At 31.7% G+C, this 21516-nt stretch overlaps 5 protein-coding genes across 5 annotated transcripts; 3 read left to right on the forward strand and 2 right to left on the reverse strand.

Moving 5' to 3' along the window:
• Positions 1-4915: 4915 nt before the first annotated feature.
• Positions 4916-6858, forward strand: LOTGIDRAFT_106754 (hypothetical protein; the record flags this gene model as incomplete). Its single annotated transcript, XM_009061925.1, has 5 exons — positions 4916-4956; positions 5315-5488; positions 5777-5972; positions 6274-6358; positions 6665-6858. Coding segments are annotated over 5 exons (690 nt in total), but the record flags the coding sequence as incomplete, so codon positions are not given.
• Positions 6859-7886: 1028 nt separating this feature from the next.
• Positions 7887-9922, reverse strand: LOTGIDRAFT_203165 (hypothetical protein). The gene is made up of 5 exons (XM_009061926.1): positions 9802-9922; positions 9457-9598; positions 8995-9199; positions 8570-8649; positions 7887-8375 (listed from the first exon to the last, which is right to left on the reverse strand). Exons 1-5 carry the CDS (start codon positions 9915-9917, stop codon positions 8211-8213), a joined length of 708 nt encoding a protein of 235 aa, XP_009060174.1. The 5' UTR covers positions 9918-9922; the 3' UTR covers positions 7887-8210.
• A 141-nt stretch (positions 9923-10063) lies between these two features.
• LOTGIDRAFT_229048 (hypothetical protein) lies at positions 10064-12694 on the forward strand. The gene is made up of 8 exons (XM_009061927.1): positions 10064-10228; positions 10521-10630; positions 10797-10884; positions 11174-11260; positions 11387-11452; positions 11708-11788; positions 12023-12095; positions 12362-12694. The coding sequence occupies exons 1-8, from the start codon at positions 10160-10162 to the stop codon at positions 12400-12402; spliced, it is 615 nt and encodes a 204-aa protein (XP_009060175.1). The 5' UTR covers positions 10064-10159; the 3' UTR covers positions 12403-12694.
• Positions 12695-13707: 1013 nt separating this feature from the next.
• LOTGIDRAFT_106494 (hypothetical protein) lies at positions 13708-14682 on the forward strand (the record flags this gene model as incomplete). The annotated part of the gene is made up of 3 exons (XM_009061928.1): positions 13708-13845; positions 14145-14207; positions 14623-14682. Coding segments are annotated over 3 exons (261 nt in total), but the record flags the coding sequence as incomplete, so codon positions are not given.
• A 1259-nt stretch (positions 14683-15941) lies between these two features.
• LOTGIDRAFT_105926 (hypothetical protein) lies at positions 15942-20914 on the reverse strand (the record flags this gene model as incomplete). Its single annotated transcript, XM_009061929.1, has 13 exons — positions 15942-16100; positions 16307-16544; positions 16705-17041; positions 17251-17399; positions 17698-17810; positions 17988-18063; positions 18359-18429; positions 18478-18621; positions 18976-19075; positions 19324-19452; positions 19695-19831; positions 20146-20344; positions 20838-20914. The coding sequence occupies 13 exons, from the start codon at positions 20912-20914 to the stop codon at positions 15942-15944; spliced, it is 1929 nt and encodes a 642-aa protein (XP_009060177.1).
• Between the last annotated feature and the right edge of the window lie 602 nt (positions 20915-21516).

The following is a 21516-nucleotide window of genomic DNA, read 5'->3' on the forward strand; positions in this document are numbered from 1 at the left end:
ACAAGCAGCAATAGCTAGAATGACTGTGCAAGAATTGTCCTCTAAACTCCCTCCAATTCGTAAAACTAAAGACAAATTCAAGCTTGCGAGATTCACTAAAATTGGAAAGCGTAAAAATGTGAAAAAAGCAAGTTTACCTGTGTGTCAGAAATATCAAAATGCTCATAAAATGAAAAGCTTGTTTGTTCTCGAGCGAACTGAATTGAGACTTTTAGCAAGGAAATGTGGGTTCCGAGAGGCCTCAGGTTTTAATTATAATTGTAAAATGAATAATGTGTTGTGGCCGTATCCATGTCCTAGGCCATACTTTAAAACAGCATGGCGATATCGCACACAAACTATGAAATCATTGGCAGCAGCTGCTATGCAGTTACGTATAATATGGGCATGTATACGTTGGGATGATATGGCAATAAAACCACCAGCTGGAGGTACTAATACTATCTCTACTGAAACTGAAATTACTACCACTGAATTACTGAAACGTCGAGATGTTGGGCATTTTGGTTTAAGGTCTGAATTTTTAGTGAGAAAGATAGTTGTACCTATTGGAGTAACTAGTCAACCTAAAGGTGAGTTAAGACTTCCTAAATTAGTCAAGATACATTTCAATTTGATAATGTCTCAGTGGATAACTGATGTTCTTAAACATCATATATATAACGCCAGTCATTTAAGTTACTGTCCATCCACAGCATGTAGTTTTTGGAAGATCTTTACATCCTATTCAATTTTGCTTATATTCCGAGAAGTTAAATTGAAAGTATTATTTTGTAGAAAAATATACACCTCAAAGAAGTGGGCTGCGAGAAAGGAAAAGGGCAGAATCTCCCAAATTAACAGAACCAAGTGTCACAGAAACATGGATACCTGAGGAAACACTTGAACTGTGGGAAATAAAACAGTTTGGTGAAAAGTAAGTAGTATGTTTTAGCGTGTGACTAAATAATGACACATAATATGAGAAATGAGGATTATGGTAAAAACATAATATTTCTGTCCACAGCATTTATTCCGGACAAGGGACAAATTCTAATCAAAATTTGAACAATTATTGTTGTTTGTCCATGGTCAAACTTATTGCCATGATATTTCTGGAATTATATATGACTCTAGGCAAAATTTTTCCAATTTAATGTATATGATTTCGGTTTTAGACTAGAAAAACAAAGGGCAGCAAGTCAGGAGAAAATAGTTGTTCAGACACCTTCGCAACAAACAGCAGCACAAATTAAAGAAAGAATGGAGCAACAATTAAAACAACAACGTATAGCATTACAACAGAAACGTTTACTAGAGGCTAATGGTAAAACAGTGACTACAACAACAGCCACAACAACGTCAATAGTAACTCTATCTACTGGTCATAATACTACCGGTACTAAAACACCAATAAAAACTATAACTATGTCACCATCCTCCACTGGTACACCTACAATACGTCATATTGTACAACCTAAAACAATTATAGCCTCAAGTGGTATGCTTGGTATGTATCTTTAACATTGATGGTTGATTAATTTCATTGAAATCTGTTATACTTTAAAATCTTAGTTAGGAACTCATAATCATGCAATGCAGATTTTGAAAATGTAAAATTGTATATTTTATAGGAGGAACCACCATTAGACCTGGTGTTAAACTACAATTACCCAGTTCTACAATTACCCTACGACCTGCATCATCAGGTCTCTCTCTAGCACCTAAACCTGGTTCCATTACTTCTCAAGCTACATCAACTAGTACTCCTGGTATAACTACAGCTAAAATAGTACTACCGTCACAACAAACTGGACAGAGTCCTAAAGGTAAACTTTAATATAATAACCCATTTTGTAATTTGCTATTGTTTGGTGATACTTAATTGATTTAGCATTGAAAAAATATTGTATGAAAGCTTCAGGATTTACTAAAGGTAATACAGGAGATGGAAATGAACAGACCTTATCTTCGATGATTTAAGACATTAGCATTATTGTGATTATATGCTATTGAGATTTCGCTTGTGCCAAGAATTTTTAACGGTTGTTCTACCATAATTAACCCTAATGGTTTGTATTTTGTAGTTGCAATCAGACCACAGGTTGTTGCTCAAGGTAGTCCAGGTCAGGTGCAAAGTTTCCAGATTATCCAGGGACCACAACGTCAATTACAAGTCCGTGGGTTACTGCCAGGTAAGTTATTAGGACATTTATAGAATCATTGTGTCAGATATTTACTTAGCTTTTGATTTAGAAGACAATTCAGTAAGCAGTTCAGAAGTAATACAGTATTACTGAATCATTTCAGGTCAGCAAATTATAAGATTACCAGATGGCAGACTGCAGTTGATATCACTAGCATCATCAGCCACATCAGCAACGTCAGGTACTAGTACATCAACAACATCTTCAGCTTCAACACCAATACAAGTTCGTCAAGGAATAGCGATTAGACCTCAAGGTGTTGTTACTAGTACATCATCAACTGGAACTCCCCAACAGACTCGAATCATACTTCCAACTGGTGCCACTGCTACATCTATAGGATCTGCTGCTACATCACTAGGCATGTCAAGTGGTGCCCAAACTATCACCATACCAAGTAGAACAATTGGAACAAGTTTACTTTCAGGTGGTCAGACTATTTCCAAATCTCCTGTTCTTACTTCGTCTTTAGCAAAGATAATTACAAAGCCAGCTACATCAATACAGCAAATAGCACAACCACAGGTTACAACTGCTCAGATGATATCATCTACAGCTGTGGTTAACTCTCCACAAGTATTGACTGCTACACCATCAAATCCAAACATTATCAAATCACCGTCTCAAACTACACCATTTGTTGTTAAAACTGTTGGTCCTCAAGGCATCAAGACCATTACTTCTCCAACATTAATCAAAGCAATAACTGGTTCTACGGGCATTAGAACTTTTGTCACTTCACCAACCCAACAGCAGCAGCAACAACAAGTTACTCAATTAAAAACTGTTTTATCGCCACCAGGTCTAAGAGGTGCTTCACCAGCACAAGTCATTAAAACTAGTCTTGTCCAACCAACTATCACCACTATACCAACACCGGCCACTGTTTTATCATCATCATCATCATCACCTGCTACTGTTGTTCAGCAACAGCCACCAACTGCCATCCAAGCTCCTGGAATCCATGTATCTACAGTTCCAACACCTATAATTACCTCACCCAGAAGTGTTAGTGGTACTATGTCTGGGACTGGTCTGTCTATAAGCACACCAGCTACACCAACCACTCTATTGCAACCTCCTCGCACACCATTAATACAAACACCGGTATCATCAGCAGCATCAGCTACATCTTTAGCTCCTCAGAAATATGCCATTACTCCACAAGTTTTACAGCAAGGTAAGAATGTATTTTGAATTCATTCATGTCATGTAATTTAATTAATATATAGTTGAATCATTGGAGAAAACAAATCAGATTCATTTGCCTCCTCTTTTTATATTATATTTAATATGCATAGCCAGTAAAACATAGGGTCTCTGTTTGTTGTCTCATCGTATGACTAGATGTTTCTAAAACATGTTTCTTAAAGATTTTTATTATGTAACATATTTTTGTTTACAGTTGTAAGACAAGCATTGATGCAGAATCAAACTCCAGAAATACAATCAAAGTTGTTGGCTATGCAACGTCAAATACAACAGCAACAAGATAAACCCGTGGTAGCAGCTACTTTACCAACAACCATTTCAACACAACAACTCAACAGTTTACAGAATCGTGATCATCAAATACAATCACAATATCAACAGCAGTTAGTGGCCAAACAACAACAGCTACAACAATCACAAGCTTTAGAAATAGCCAGAAGTAGTAAACAAAAAACATTGACTGGTGAAGAAAAAGAAGAACAGACAAGGTATGATAGGGTTGGTTGGATAGATCGAGCTTTTATCTGTTTACATTGATAAGTCATGCAGTAATCACACAAGAACAGTTTATTATTAGAATGTTCCATCAAAAATTCCTGTTTCAAACAATCAAAATTTACAAACTTTTCATTCAGGTCGTTCATCTAGTTTTGTTTGATGTTACGGTGTTTTGATGTGCAAGCTTTAATGTGTTATTTCTGTACAATCATCACAATCTTTGTAAATTTCAACTATGATTGTGTTCTGTGTTTTGTAGAATGTTATCTGTCAGTAACGTCATGAAAAACATGTTAGATAAGATAGAACGGGAAGAGAAAAATGAACAAAAACGACAAAGAAAAATGGAATCTGTGGAAGAAAAACAGAAGAGAATTACAGCTGCCAAACAACAGGGAGCTTTATTAAAGCAAAAAGAGGTACTGAAGAAAGAAATTTTGAGAAAACGTTCTCTTATGGAAAAAAATTTACAACAAGACATTCAGGTAATCCTAGACAAATGGATTGCATTCTCAATATTGCATGTATTGTGTATGTTGTTCTATGGTAACATTGTAGTTAATATTTGGTTTAGGTCCTTATTTAACATCCATTATATTATGAGCCCATTATTAATACATTAATAATACTGAATGATATTACAGAAAACTGACTTGTACTGTGCAAGTTTTTCAATAATAAAGGTTGCTTTTGAAATACATCTGCATGTGTCAAAGACCAGAATGCCAACTTTGTATGTAACATATTTTACCTAATATATGTCAGCCTAATAGAGTTGTAATTATTGGCAATGGTTCTGTTTTTAGTTGGAAGTAGCACAAGTGAAGAAAAAGAAGATCTCTCCATCTAAAGTTTCATCTTCGATAGCACCTCATCAGTTGACATTAGCTAATCAAGTACAAAATAGAACATCAGTACCTTTAGGCGAAACTGATAATAATCAATCCACTTTAACAGCCAAGAAGAAAAAACAGAAACTGATTTCCACTGGTCATTCTAAAGCCTATAATCCTAAAAACAGATTATATTGTCTATGTAAAACTCCCTATGATGATACTAAGTAAGTACCATGTTCAAATAATAATTTTCTATTTTTCATTTCTAAATTGGGTATTGTATGTTGTATTTGATTTTGATAGGATGTGATCTATAGTCTAATAACTGTGATACTTATTTCCAGTTTTATATTGGATGTGATCTAATTACTATTGCTGTTTATTTCAGAATATATATATGATGTGATATAAAGTTATGTTTATTTCAGGTTTTATATTAAATCTGATCTTTGATCTTATAACTGATATGTTTATTTCAGGTTTTATATAGGATCTGATCTTTGATCCTATATAAGTGTGATTTTATTTCAGGTTTTATATTAAATGTGATCTTTGATCTTATAATTGTGATGTTTATTTCAGGTTTTATATAGGTTGTGATTTATGTTCTAATTGGTTCCATGGTTCATGTGTTGGAATAACAGAAGATCAAGCTAATGTTATAGACTCCTATATTTGTCCTGATTGTCGGAAACAGAAAGAAAATACCTCTGAAGAATTATACTGTCTATGTAAAACACCATATGATGAATCTCAGTAGGTTTTTTTTGTTATTTGCATGATGAAGCATGAGACTGTCTACATCTATGTCAATGTCATAGTACATAAAGGTCACTTTGAATGTTCCACTCAATCCATTAGACATGTAATGCCAAAGCCTCGTCTTTGAGTTTAAAGTTTTGATTATGGTTTTGCATAGCTGATTTTGCTTAAAAACTAAATGTTCCAGGTTGAAATTGTATGAGCTTAATCATCCATTGTTATAGAAATAATAGGGTGCATGACTTCCAGTAGAGCTAATGATAATAATTCTTGTATTTGTAGGTTTTATATAGGCTGTGATAGATGTCAAGATTGGTTTCATGGTGCATGTGTAGGTATATCTAAAAATGAGGCAGATCAAGTGGATACCTATTTATGTCCTAATTGTCAACTAAAGGAACAAGCTGATCCTATAGCCAATAGGATTTTAACAGAAAAAGAATATGAATCTATTTACAGATTATTACGTAATTTACAGGTAATTTCAATCTTTAAATCTCCACTTTAATATAACATTTTCAAAATTTAAATTTATCGTTAATTTTTTTGGTTACATTTTTTTATTGTGAATACTTTCTCATGGAAAGTTGATTTGAAAGTAGTCTTATAAATATGATTAGTTAAGACATACCTAAATCGATATGTTAATCACATCATATTTCAACATTAGTGCTGCTTGTAGGAACTTAAATTTGTAATAAAAATTGAGTTCTGTGCGAGCTTATGTGTATCAAATATATTGGAATGTAGGCAATTGATATCACAATGTTTTATTGCAGGGTCATAAAATGGCATGGCCTTTCTTGAGACCTGTTGATCCAAAAACAGTACCAGATTATTATCAAATTATTAAAGATCCAATGGGTAAGTACACTGTTTATTGTTTTATTTACCTATGAACGTTTGCTTATGGAAGCTCTCTTACCAATATCATGATGAGCTTAATGTCAAAACGGCCATTCCCCTTGAAATTCAAATCTTTATTTAATATGAGCACCATTAAAATATTTGTTGGGTTCGACTTGTGCTGTGTATTTAGGTTGGCATCCTTTTTTGTAGAATCAATGAAGCTAATGATGTTCACTGAGCATTTTTATTGGCTCATAGTCTTTTTCTGGTGAAAAGTTTTTAGATATCAGCTTTGTCAAATATACTTTGATATCTTTTCAGATTTATCAATCATAGAAACTAGAGTACATGGCAGAAGTTACCAAAGACTTAGTGATTTTGTTCGTGATGTCACCAAAATATTTGATAACTGTAGATATTACAATCCAACTGGCACAGCATTCTATCAATGTGCTGAAGTTCTGGAAACATTCTTTGTGCAAAAACTGAAAACATTACGTGAAAAATTCTCATAATACATAATTATTATTTACACTTGCGATTAACTCCATTTCATTGCATTCTAATGTTTTCATGACTATTGAACACACAAATCTCACAAAGTTATTTAGTTGATAATACTTTTGTTGCCAATAGCAACTAGCTAACAAATTGGATAGGGCTCACATTAATTTAGTCAAAAAAAAGTTAAAATCTATTTGCATATTGACCAAGACTAAAGCATGAGGTTAAATTTTTATTATCTTTTTTGATTACTCATTTATTGTATATTTTCATTTATGTATTGTAATGCATATGTTTTCTGCTTAGTAATTTATTTATTATATTCAAAGTTATTTTCCTATCAATTTGTTTTGTAGTTTTATTAAATGTTGATAGGTTCCTTGCATTCATTTGTTAATACTGAATGTACAAAATAACTATTTACAAAGTATCTGTAATTTTCTTTGTAAATTTTGACTTGTTTTCTACAATAATAATAATCATGATATGCATAAAATTCATATGATGTCCATCATCTTTTTAAATATACGAAAATATTATCCATTTATGAAACTAATGGATACATAGTTGAGTAGCAATGTATGAAAAATGTGTTATTTAATGTCCAAGATCTGATTTTTGCACAAATCTAGCACACGTAAAAACTCATTGTTAATTTTTTTTTATTTTTCCTTGTAAATAAACTTTTCATTCAATAAATGTAGAATTAAAAATCTTAGTGGGAAAATTTATTGATATTACACTTGGTTTAGTTTTGAAGGCAATGCCAAGAAAAAGGCTTCAGTCATTTTATCAAACTACATAAGAAACCACATAAGAATTTTGTCATGAAACCAAACCATGTTTGTTGTAATAAATTTGTAGTATATTTAACCATAGCTAATTGTTTATTAACCAACCTGTCCTACTCTAGATAGAATGTAAATAAAATGTATTTTATATCTGTATGTTAGATTTGAAGAATAAACTTGACACTATTATTAAGTGGTGTATACATTTTTTTGGTAAAAAGAGAAATAATAAAGGGAATAAAATGTTTATAGAGTTAAATATTTTATGGAATCAAAAATCGTCATTATGAAAACTGACAAACCATTTATAATTTTAACTGTGATAAAACTACAAAGTAAAAGGCAAAGTATCAATGTGTTTACACTGAATAAACGGTGGTCATTGGGTCTAATCTTCATTTGTGTGTGAAATATCTTTCCTCAACCTAGCTGTAAATTGGGCATAGAAGTTTGGCCAAGGACCAGATAGTAGACCCGATCCTTGTGAACCTCAGTAGTTCTCCTTCTTAAAACTTGTTGTTTGGTGTCAAATCTCTGTATCATCAGTTTTCACATCTGCAAAAATTTACTGATCAAGTTCTCTTGTGTTTTCCACTAGAAGTATTTGTATCTGTAGTCATAACTTTCAACATAATAAATACACAACCACCAACAGTCACTAGTAATGTTATAACAGTAACTATTAAACTGTCATCACTGGATCCAACTGGAACTAATATTGTAATATCTTCAATTTTCTAAAAATGAAAATATATATACAATTTTTCACATAATAATTTTGTCAGATCATGGAAATAAGTGTAGTTTCCTACAGGAACAACACATTTAGATGTGAAAATTGTGATGAGTCCTTTAAGGGGTAAAATAACTTCAATTAGACATCAAAGAATTGCATAATGATTCCACTTGTACAAAGAAATGTTTTACTTACATTATGGTTTAGTTTCTTCCAGGTACAGTTGTTGGCTTTAGTATTGTCACATGGCAACTTGATATTCCCTGTTTCTTCAGCTAAAAGATATTTAAAAAAGATTCATTCACAGCATACATGTATACAATTGACAAATTAAAATGCGTTCACTATTTAACTCTCCTTTGCCCTTCAATACCCAGTAAAGTAGGACGTAAAACTTCAATTTTTCATTTTGCCCTCAATACCCATATGCCCACAATCAATGTTTTCAATCAACGGTTAAAAAATTTTGAACAAAATTCTTGCAATAAGTCTTGCTTTATCCTGCAGTGTTCAAATTTAAAGACATCTTGCAAGCATTTTTATCATATCTTGGACTTTTAATAGTGTATGGCTATTGATTATAATTAAAACTTTTTAAGTTTTAGATGTAAAATATTCACCTATTAAATTATAACATGTAGTATATATAACAGGAGACTGTATAATTATCTGTTTATACTGTGAAGTATTAGATGGTCTGTGATATCGTATATGTATTGGTAGTGAAATATTAATAGTAGATGATTTATTATGATAGATATATACTGATAAAGGTAAAGATAAATATTCTGGGGCTTCTATATCTACTTCCTCTTCTAATAAAAACTGCAAAATATAAATAGGAAACTCTTATTACTGTGATATACATTGACATTTCTTAAATTTGTAAATTGTAAGTATGTTGCTGCATACGAAAAATACTTTCAAATTCTTAAAATTCTGACTGGATTTGCAGAGCACCCTTCCCATATTGCAAAAAGAAAAAAAATCATTCTGGCCTATAACAAACCTACTCATTTATAACTTCTGATGTAAGAAGCATTCATTTAGAAAGCCCATTAATTCATAATTTCGTTTTTTACCTGATAACTTGTATTAATTGTGTTAATTTGATAATTATCTACATAAACTCCACTGGGTAAAGTTTCTATTATCACTATCTTACAATCTGTCTCCAATACTTGGTCATCTTCTGTGGACAATAGAATTTCAGTTTCAAGATCTCTGTAATAAAGCAAATTAAATAATACTTTCAAACAGAATTCACAGTGTCAAATGAATCGTAACTATTCAAAATTAACTGAAGAATTGACAAGAACCGTCAGATGTTGGCTAGAAGAAATGAAAAGGCTTCGATTTGCTGGAGCAGAACTAGCCTTAAGCCTTAACTTTGAAATTTGGGTTATTAAACAAAATTTGCTCATCACCTATGAAATCCATCTTTCAAAATATCTCTCGAAACTTGAGAAAAAGTTTCCACATTGCTTATAAAAAATAACGCTATAACTTTTACAATAATATCTAACTCTGGATAAATTTTCATTTTCTTTCATTCGTGTTTTGACAGTTCTGACCATGACACGTGCTTCCGCTGTAAACAAACTGTATTTATATCCAATCAACGACGTGTATTCTCTTCGGTTCTGCGCTGTAAGTAGCTTATTTGTTGATTTCCGGTTAGATATACACCAACTTGAATCTTGAATTTATTAAATTTTTTTATCACAACTAAGTTTCTAATTGAAGAATATTCTAAAATTCTAGAAAATATTGCTTATTGTAAAGATGGGTGGACTGTTTTCATCCAAAAACAAAAAGACATCAAGAGTTACAGAGCAAGATAATGCTGTTCTTGTAAGTTCACCAGTATGAATAGAAATAGAATTTGTGGGTTTTTCCACATAGTCAATTATTGGATTGACACTGACAGTGGCACTGTAGATCATTGAATGTCAAGAGCAATATTGTCAGTGATAATAAAAGAGACGTAGGCAATTGTAATATAAATGTGTAGCTATACATTTGTTGTAATTTTAGTAGACAACATTAGAACTCTTTGTTAGAAATTTGCAATCTCTTATTCCAATATTTAGATAAAGATCCTTGTATTTTGTATTTCTGAATACTACGTTGACTTGTTTTACAGCAATTAAAAATTCAGCGAGATAAGCTAAAACAGTATCAAAAGAAGATTAATGTACAATTAGAAAAAGAAAGATTATTAGCTAGACAGCTGTTAAAAGATGGTAAAAAAGAGTAAGTAGAAAGAAATATAACAATGTTAAGTATATTAACTTATTTGTTTAGACTTTTTAAATCTCCACTCAATACTGATTGACAATATGCATGTGTATTCAACCATAGCCCTATTGTAAGTTTCTTTTCAATAGCTTCAAACTAAGGAAGTTGTAACGTATTTCAGTAAAGCCAAATTATTGTTAAGAAAGAAGAAGTTTCAAGAGGGTATGTTAGTCAAAACAGATGGTCAGCTAGACAATATTGAACAAATGGTAAATATTTCTTCACTCAGATTTAACCTTTATGGATATTTAGTTGAGTATTAATAGTTGTGAATTGTGAACATATTAAACATACTCACAGCTCTTTCAGTGTATAAGTACTATGTGTACTCTTCAAATCAACATTTAAAATCATCACTTTAAAATATGACATTTTTTTGGATTGTACAATTAGAAATAGTTGCAAGGCTTTACTTTTCAGCAAAAGGAAAGATTAAAAAAATTTTAGATTTGAGTTTTATTTTAATATGTTTCATATTGGCTATTATTTCATTTTCAGGTTCATGACATAGAATTTGCTCAAATTGAATCAGAAGTTGTTAAAGGTTTAGAAAATGGAAACAAATCATTGAAGAAAATGCATGAGGTATGTATTGTTGTGATTGAAGTTGATACTTAAAAAATGTTAATTTTCACTCTTTCTTGCATACAACTAGGCTAGTGTAAAGTAGCATTATATATGTTAATAAAGTTATTCATTCCTTATCTTCAGATGATGTCATTAGATGATGTAGAAAAAATAATGGCTGATACTCAAGACAGTATAGAATATCAAAGGGTAAGTCCTTTAAAGTCCATCAGGTAGTGAATTTGACAGAAACAGTATTACTTATTCGCTTAACAAACTTTTATCCATATCTTGTAATGGTGTTGCTTTTTCTATGCACAAATCATATTTCGGAGTAAAATTAAATTTTCAATAGTAAAATAGAGCTCAATACATTGTAGAGCGATTTAGAAATATTGATCAGTTTTGAAACATTCTTGATTTTGAGGAGTTAGTGAACAATTGTTTGTAAATTTATTTTGATAGGAAATAGATGAGTTATTAAGTGGTAGTTTAACACAAGAAGATGAAGATGATGTTTTAGCTGAATTGAATGGAATTATCCAGGTAAAATATATTTATTGAAAATATACATTTTGGGCAATGCTATACTTTGTATATGTATTGTCATCCAAGAGGTTAAAATATCCTGAGGCAAGAAAAAGTATGATTACATCCTTAGCAGTTCTTCTGATAACTGATTTCATTTCTTGAAACCCCTTATTCCTAAACCAATAAGGTGTGATTTGCTACTTTGTTTACTGAATGCAGTCTTGTACATATAATGTTGAATATTTACAGCAAACGTCACAAGAAAATGAAGACATCAATCTACCTGATGTGCCTAAAGATAAATTGCCTGAACCTTCAAAAGGTATTTATATCAGCTCAGTGATATCATTAATATCTTGTGACAACTGGACATTTTAGCTGAGATAGGGATGAGGGTGCAGTCATGAATTCAAAACTCACTTATAGCATAATGTAATTTGAGTCTTTGAGTAACCATAAACTGCTAAAACTGGCTTTTTTCGTCTTCATTAGCCCATAGATATCAAACTTCATTAATTTCATTTCACTAAACTGGCTTTTTGAGATGATAGACTTCTTCACTTTGTTTTGTTTTCTTTTTTTTTGCAGAGAAAACCAAGGTACCAAAAGAAGCTGTTCTTGCTTCATGATATATGTATCAAACACTATGTCATAACTTATTTTATTTATGTACTGAAATTGCACTTTGTGGGCTATGTTGATTTGATTTATAAAGATTAAGGACTATTAACTGAGGTGGTTGTTGTCAAATTCTGGAACTTATTTTGGTTATAGTTATCATCTTAGTTCAAATTTTGATTCCCAATGTTAAGGATATTGTATTATATTGTAGGGTAATTTGTAACATGGCAATATTTATTTTTCAAACATGTGGATAGTGTTGACAAAAAAAAACTTTTCCAGATAAAAATTTATGTTGATACACTCTCATGTCTTTTATATTTGTAAATATGTACAAAACTATTTATCATATTTAAGTCTTGTAAATAGGTCGTGTTTGTTTTTCAAGCTTAACTTCGTTGAAATATCTTTCAGCAAATTATTAGGTCCCTGAACAGAATTTAAGTAGCGGTTATTGGAGAAATATTAACAAATTTATGATAAAGTTTGAAATGTGGCCGTGAGAGAAAATTTAAATCTAGGTTGTTTTGTCAAATCATAGCACTGTAATAGGATAATTGTTTATCTGATATGGATAATACATGTATATACCGTTGCTAAAGGATCATTCTCCAACACATGTATTGCCTGTTTCACTGACATATCTTGTGTATTTTATTGATTTTTTCACTGACATATCTCGACCTTACCCAAAAAGGTTAAAAGCAACATTGATTAAGACAAATTCTCTTTTGTTTGCCATCTTGTCAATATCGAATTGAAAATATTTTGTAATTGAGCTACCTCATAAGTGTGAGGATTTAATTGTTGTCTGGACTAGCAGGTGCCCGATGGGAGGCAACTCTAATGTGATTATAGGTGGCGTTGGTTAATGTTTTATTATGTCTTCTGAGAAGACAGAAGAAACTCCCAATTTGACAGAGGTATCAGATAAAGAAACAAGTGAAGATCATGGTTCGACAGAGAGTCGGGTACAAGAAACAAACTCCACCGATGAAGGAGAAACACATTCACATTCAAAACAAGCTACCAACATTCCTACTTCAAAATTGAAAAGTAGGTCAACTTCTACTTTCGATTGCAGCAGTTATGGATAAATTCTCAACCTCTGAATCTGGTTATTACAGGCATGCCTCTCAAATTAACTAAGATATTCTGCTAATCAATACAAAACATATTTGGAATGTTGCTCGTTACATAGTGACCGACAGTCAACAGCAGGAAAAGAAGCAGCATTTTGTCTTCGAGTCATGAGATACACTATAAAATTTTCTATTGTTTGGTGATAAATATCATTGTGTTTATGTTTCACAGTTGATGTGTTATTAAAACCAGCAGGAGATGCACCCATTATGAAGAAAAAGAAATGGGCTGTAGACCGAAACAAAGCTGTAGGATGGGTCAGTGAATTTATCAAAAGATACCTTAAATTTACTGCAACAGATTCTTTGGTAAGTATTCTTGTCTCAAATAGCAAAACTAATAAACTATTCATCACACAAATTACAACGTATACAAATAACATTACACAATTACTACAGTATGGTATCTAACTATTTGCTCTGTTGGCTGGTGAAACAGCATACTGTTCAAAAGAGAATAATTGAAATTAATGGTATGGTAAATCGTATGCAATAATATTATGCATTGAGATCCTATGACAAAAAGTGAAGATAAGCAATGATATGAAAGATACATTACTATTTCATAGTAGGCCTACATGACATGTAATTCTTTTTTTTTTTTTCAGTTTTTATATGTTAATCAGTCATTTTCACCTTCACCAGATACAGAAATAGGAGTTTTATTTGATGTAAGTAAACCAGAAAGAAATACATAACGGTTTAATATCAAGCTGTATTTGGCATTTATTTTAATATATGGGCTATCCAGAAGTCCTATCCGGTTCACAAACTCAGTTAAAGAGTGGTACAGGTGTCTTTTGATGGTAAAATGACAGTTTAGTATTAGGCTAAATATGTTGTGTTCATAGCACTGTTGACAAGGTTACAGTGAACCCCCATTAGTTAAATTGAATATTTTGGTTTAAGAGCTCTTAAGTGTGTATATATTTTGTGCAGTCTCTATATGCAGTAAAAATTACTCAGCAATAATACTTCGACTAAAATGAACAGATTAAATGATTTACTTAGCCGAATCATTAGAAAATATATAATATGGAAAAGATATATTTTAGCCTAATATTTCTTTTTTCTTTCTTATTGCAGTGTTTTGGAAGTGATGGAAAGCTAGTTCTACATTACTGTAAAACACAAGCCTGGGGATGATAATCATTGGTATTTAGTTCTGTTATTATGTTAATATTGTACATGTGTAAGAATAAACTGTGTTTTTGTTATAAATGTCTTTCATTGATTTTACTATCAGTTCCAAATAATTCTGACATACATATATATTGAATCGAATTTTAAATGCTGCAAATGTCAGTATTGCTTCTATCTATAGTTTTTGGCTATTTTGATTTTTCATTAAGGTTTTAGCTCCCATAGTGTCTCAAGGGATATGTGCCATTTTGGGGGTTTGATTTGAGGCTTGAATATAGGTTAATATCTTCAGAGTACAAGAAATGTAGGAAAATCGCATAATTCCTTCAAAAATATCTCAAACCAGGAAATTCCTATTTCTAAAAATATCTTTTCTATATATGACAGACGGCTCAAATTTTGAGGTGAACTGTGAACATTATTACCGATTGGCTGAAAAATCCACGTTTCTGATTGGTCAAAAATTGGTGCATCTATTCCTTTAAATTAAATTTGACAAATTGGCAATAATGCATGCATGGCTTCACAAATGGTAGAGAAATGCTACAATGAAATGATATTTAGGCAGTTTGCGACAATTATAACAAAGTAATTAAAACATTTTGAAAATTGTATCCAATAACCTATTTATAAAACCAACTCGATGAAAAAATGGGCGTATGGAGACCTTTGACCAAAACTGCTTGTTTCTTGATCAACTAATGGTGTATAGACCTATTGAGACACTTCACCTTGATCAAGAAGGCTTAGATTGTTTGACCAGATTTACATATGATTTTGCTAAATTTTTTATTTACACAAATCTTTTTGGCAAAAATTTTAACCTTTTCATAATTACATTTTTGATCAGAATTGGTTATGTCTGTTTGTTTAGGGGTTTGTTGTAGACAAGACTACAGACAATTTCAAAGTCAGGCATCTTTCCGTTATTCATGCTGCACAAAATAACAAATAAAGAATATATCATAGAGTATGAAAAATAATACAAGATTTAAGATGATAAATAATTTATAGAACTTGGCATTACAATATATACAATTGCTTGATAAAAAATATAAATAAAACACAGATAATGCTGTAAGCTAACAATGACAAAATACTTGGACTTTCAAATGTACGGAGCTTGATAATGGAACTAAGATTGTTATTTTAGATCTATCACAGGTTAATTCATGTATATAAGATATGTGCATATTTCATTTTGGGTATTGTTTCAAAGTGATTCAGATGAGTGATGAATTAAAATTGTGGTAGATTGGTCTTTAAGCTTCTTGGGTGTACGGGAATCTCCAAATTAGAACTGCACCATCTTGACCAACACTGACAATATATTTCTGATTTGGACAGATTTTAGCTTTAGTTATGGTTGAACTGTGTCCAAGTCCAACATGTGAACAGCAACCATCATTGTAACTCCAAACCTGTATAAAGAAAAAATTAAATTAATTAGACACGATCTTAAAAACATTTCGTTTAACTACTTATATGAATATGAAAGCATTACACATTTTATTTGAAATAATCGAATATAACTTGCATTAAACTGCTATTCACTTGGGGAAACTTATAAGGTCAAATTCTAAATTAATATGGCAACATGCGAGTGGTCACCGAATATGAAAATTACCTTCAAGAGTTTCTCTTCACCACCAGTAACAAAATATCTTCCATCGGGAGAGGCATCTATTGAGAGAGTACCGCCAGATTTAGAATCATCAACCTCCCTAATTAGAGAGCCATCAAAAGTTTCCCAGTATGCAATCTTTCTATCAGTACCACAGGTCACCATTTGAGCACCTTCGCAACCATAAATAACTGATTGAAATAATGTATTGGAAAAGACAATCTGACTTCTTACTTTCTTCCTGAAATATAACAGTATAAATTTACAAAGTGCATGATGTCAAAACTATAAACATCTTGTTAATCGTAAAGTTGTATATTTTAGATAATCCAGGTCAATGGCTTATGGGGAAAAAATGTGTAAAGTACAAAAGTTCAACATAGTTCACAGTGAAAACTTACTCTAAATCCCAAATGATGCAAGTTCCATCAGTACTAGCAGAAATACATTCTTTATCATTATCTCTTATCTTGATAGCTGATACTGAGCCTTTATGTTCTTTCATGGCTTCAACTAATACACCTCGTTTAGATACTTTTCCTTTAGCATCCATGCTTTCCTTGACAACCCAGAGTCGAACCTGACCTTCACCTCCACCACTGATAATACCATGTCCATCAGATGTACAGGCAATAGCTGTTACACCTTTATTATGAGCTTCTCCAATGGTCAGACACTCTTTTATATCGTTTGATTTCACAGCAAAGCCATAACCTCTGATTTTCCCATCAGCCCAAGCTACAAATTAACAGTATAAGCAAATTATTCTTGATACAAGAAATAAACACAATTTAAGCAAAATTGCATTCTACTAATATAATTGTACTTCAAATTTAACTCTCATCAAATTTCATCGCAAATAAATGCCTGTGATATTGTGAATCTTTTTTTCTTAAACTGATGATTCCTCGCTCTTTCAATTGAATTAAAACAATAAAGATACCTACCAGAATAAATCATTTTACCATCTCGAGTTATACAAACAGCATTACAAGTTAAATTTGGTACAACAAAACGTTTCAATTCTCGGCCAGTAGATATTTGCCAGATACGAATCTCTTCATATTGACATGTCACTATTAGATCAGATGTTCCACTGAAAATAAGGGGTAATATTTAGAAAACCTTACAGATCTCACATAATTACCAAACACATGAGCATTCTTTACAAATAATTTAACTGTAACAAAACAAGATGTCCTTTTCTTCACCTGATGCAGTAATGAAGACTACCAATGTCATGCAGTGTGCAATGGGGGAATGAGGGAAATTTTACAAGAACAAAGTCATAAGACTACTTTTTAAAAAATTTTAAACTGTTTTTTGATCTCTTGACTTTAGCAAACAAGATCACAATTGAAAGTTAAATTATCAAAATAAATCTTAAAACTTACAATGGGAAGACAACATCATTGACACGTTTAGAATGGCAACTCTTTACCAATTCACATTTAAATTCGGCATAGTTAAATTTGTATATTTGAGAGTTACCACTTCCAACAAAAAACTGAAAAATAAATAACAATTGTTGAAATTTCAAGTTTAAAACTCATTTGTATGTGTTTTTTTCATGTATACTTTAAATTATGTGATTTATGTGACAGAAAAAGCTTGTTACAAGAAATGAGACAAATGAGTAGTAATATAAGCACTTTTTGGAGATCATACTCATTTTTTTTCTTACCTGATGTCCGCCACCTCTTAATGCAATTGATGTTATAGAATTGTTTTTAGTTTTATATAACTCATCTTTCCATGGTCTGAAAGGTTTAAAAGGAAGCTGTTAAAAATATATTTTAAATTCATGATTATCATTTTTGAATTACAGAAAAACTTTGTAGTTTTCATTAAAATTGTTTGAAATGAATCATTACAAAATAATCATCTAAATAGCAAATCTTATGTGAATAAAATTGTTTACAAGATAGTACTGGACTGGTAAAATTTAAACTGTTATATTGTTATATTTGTGAGCCATTACTGAAATCTATAAGTACTTACTTTGTGTCAGTTTTGTGGGTCATTGTAGCTGTAATTTTACCATTTTTAACAAACATTTTGATTCTATATTGGCCAAGTTTTCCTTCTCCTGAACCAATTAAGAATTCAAAAGTTGGTAAACTGATCTTAGTTCCATCACGATTTGTATGTTCTTCAATGTTTGCAATACGTACAAATGACATAGCAGTGACCCCTAAACTGAATTTTTCTTTTTCTGGTACAAAAAATTGGAGCTTTTTTGATTCTCTGTTAATGATTAAGATATCTCCTGTTGTAGTTCCACAGAAGAAATATGGTAAGTCTTGATCGTCAACCATCTGAAATTTGAATAACATTCATTTTATTTTGCAATTTATATTCATCCATGTTTCAATGAATTTGTCAAATTTAGTCTGTTTTGTATTTGAAAACATTTAATTGTCTCAGAAAAAAAAGACAAATTTTAGGCCTGTCACGTCTTGGCTTATTTACAGTGGCGGAGCCAGGGGTGTGGGGGGCAGAGGGGGATAGTCGCAGCCCCGAAAGCAGGTTTTTTGGGCAAAAATCTCATAACTCTGCCACTGCTTATTTAGACCCTTCACATGTGTTTTGTTTTGTTATGAATTTCACAAAAAAGATTTCTTTGATCAAATTAAGCATTGTGTCATGCACAAAGAAATAAGATAAATTACCTCAATACATGTTACTATTCTTTTTAAACCACCTAAATCAACTTCGGATGGTCTTATCTTCCTGTTTTCAGCATCGATCTGCCAAACTCTTAGAGTATTGCTGAAAAAACAAAATTTGTCAGTGTAACTGTTGTCACCATCATTATCATTTCTTACTTACCTGTACCATATTGCATTCTTAGAAACAAAAGCTTGTGCAATCTAATATATTTGTAAGAACAAACAAGACTGGTTATAATGAAAATCAAGCTATTTTAGACCAACCAACAGATCATTCTAACCATGAAATAGGATCGACATCAAGACTTTTTAAAAAATATTTAGATAACAATTGTAAGATGTACTTACTCTCCTCCAGTGACAAATATATCACCTTTGCTATTTGAAGCTTTCACACAATAGGTATTACCAGCACTTTGTATCTGAGCTGGGGATCCACAAATAGCTTGTCCACGTTCTGTATCCCAAACAACGACCCTGAAATAAATTTTTGTAAAATATGTTTTACAGTACATCTTACTTTTTTGCTAATGATTGTGCTATGAAGATGGTCAGTGCCATGTAGTGTACAATGAAGGTAATTTATGCCAAGACAGTAGATTCCGTAAATTGTCCCATCTAAAATATGTTTCAATTTCTATTACAGGATAAGTTTCAACTGTAAATGGCAATTGTATTCAATGATTTATTGTTCAAGTCAGCAAGCATACAATACTTACGATCCATCATCTTGTCCACCTAGAGAAATGAGATATTTCTCATCACATGAAAATGTAAGTGCTTCAACTTTAACTTTATGTAATAACAATTCATGAAGAGGCTGTCTTGTGTTTAAGTCCCACAATATTTTCAAAGCCTAAAAAATTAAAATAAGAGAATGATGAATCAGATGAAGTATGTCAAGCATAATATATAATCAACTTACAAATTTTTCTTTTTTTTTTTTTTGTATCCATTAATCTCTTAATTCTAAAATGCTGTAAGCTTATTCAATGAAATAATGTGGTTTTTATTAGTAGAGGCAACTTGAGATATAAAACACAAACATCCATGATCTAGTAACAGTTGAAATATTTTTTTCTATCTCCAATGGCAATGCTTTCTGTTCTCATTTTTGCATACTTCCACCTATTCTCAAATGCAATTGAAAAGAAATAATGATTTTAATACCTTAAAGCCCATATGAGTTGTCTGACCAGAGGCCAAGTATCTCCCAGATTTAGAAATAGCCAAACATGTCACATTATCTGTATGTTTAGATAAGTTTTGTTGATTTCCATCTTTACTAATATCATCAATAATGATATGACAGCCTAATGGGTAGATTAAATGTTGACGATCTGGGTGCATCTGTAAACCACCGACCACACTTCCTGAAAATAGAAATAGTCTTAAGGTTGAAATGATATTTAATATTTAAGAAAAATATTTAACAGGTCAGTTAACAACTTAAAATTTACATATAAAAGACTTACGGTACAGTTGTACTATAAAAAATCATTAACCAACACAAGGCCAAGACAAAGCCAACCAAAAGCAAGGCTACTCTAGTGAGATTTGGGATTTGAATTAGCCTGGTACAATGGTATTATACAACATTAATTTGTCATGACATGAAAAGAAAGATAGATCTAGATTTTTGAACATGATTTTTGATGATTAATCACATGTACCATAAATGGATATTCCAGGGTTTATTCATAATGCAGACAATTGAGATGGATAGAAGAGGTCAGAAGAGGTCTGAAGAGTGAAGGACTGAGTCTGAGACTGGAGATTAGGCCTGACAAATAATAAGAATCGACGACAGAACTAAAAAAAAAAGAAGAGTTTTTCCAAGATGTTCTGACTAAAAATTCAACTTACCATTGAATCCGATAATAGTTTCTAGTTGAAGACGACAGACGTCCTCATCTACAGTTGGCTGTGTGGTTGACATGATGGGTTTCACAAATCTAATTCAAGGAATAAACGCTGGATCGTCAATAACTAGAGAAATTTATTCATCAACAAGTCTTTGAATATTATGTTGTCATTAGTAACAATCATGGCGACGACGCGAAAAGATATCTCGCGAGATTTCAAATTTACGACAATACGTCAAATCGTCCAGTCAAACAATTTTATTTTGGTCAAATCGTGAAGTTCTGATAAATTCGCCACAAATTCTGGAAATGGTGGGGAATGTATCTTACTTGCTTGAATGACATTGAATTTATAATATCTGAAAAGGGGTTTAAGTAATTCATTTTTAGTTAGTCCGAAACCTTGTTCCAGGCTAGTTCCGACCATAAAGTTATAAATCAAATATTTATAACTCTATGGTTCCGACAGATCTTTTGACGGTAATCGACTTGCGTGATGTCAGAAACAAAAAAAAACAACATAATTTAACGGATGTAGAATGTGTATGTGTATGCCTGCGAAGCCAAGTCCATGAAATGTATACATGTAATACTGGCTATTTCTTTTGGGCCTATCTGCTGAAGGTCTCTTCAAATTAGACTAGTAAGCTCAATCTTATATCTTTGACCTATCTAA

Source organism: Lottia gigantea, assembly GCF_000327385.1.
Source record: "Lottia gigantea unplaced genomic scaffold LOTGIsca_5, whole genome shotgun sequence".
Classification (NCBI taxonomy): Eukaryota; Metazoa; Mollusca; class Gastropoda; family Lottiidae; genus Lottia; species Lottia gigantea.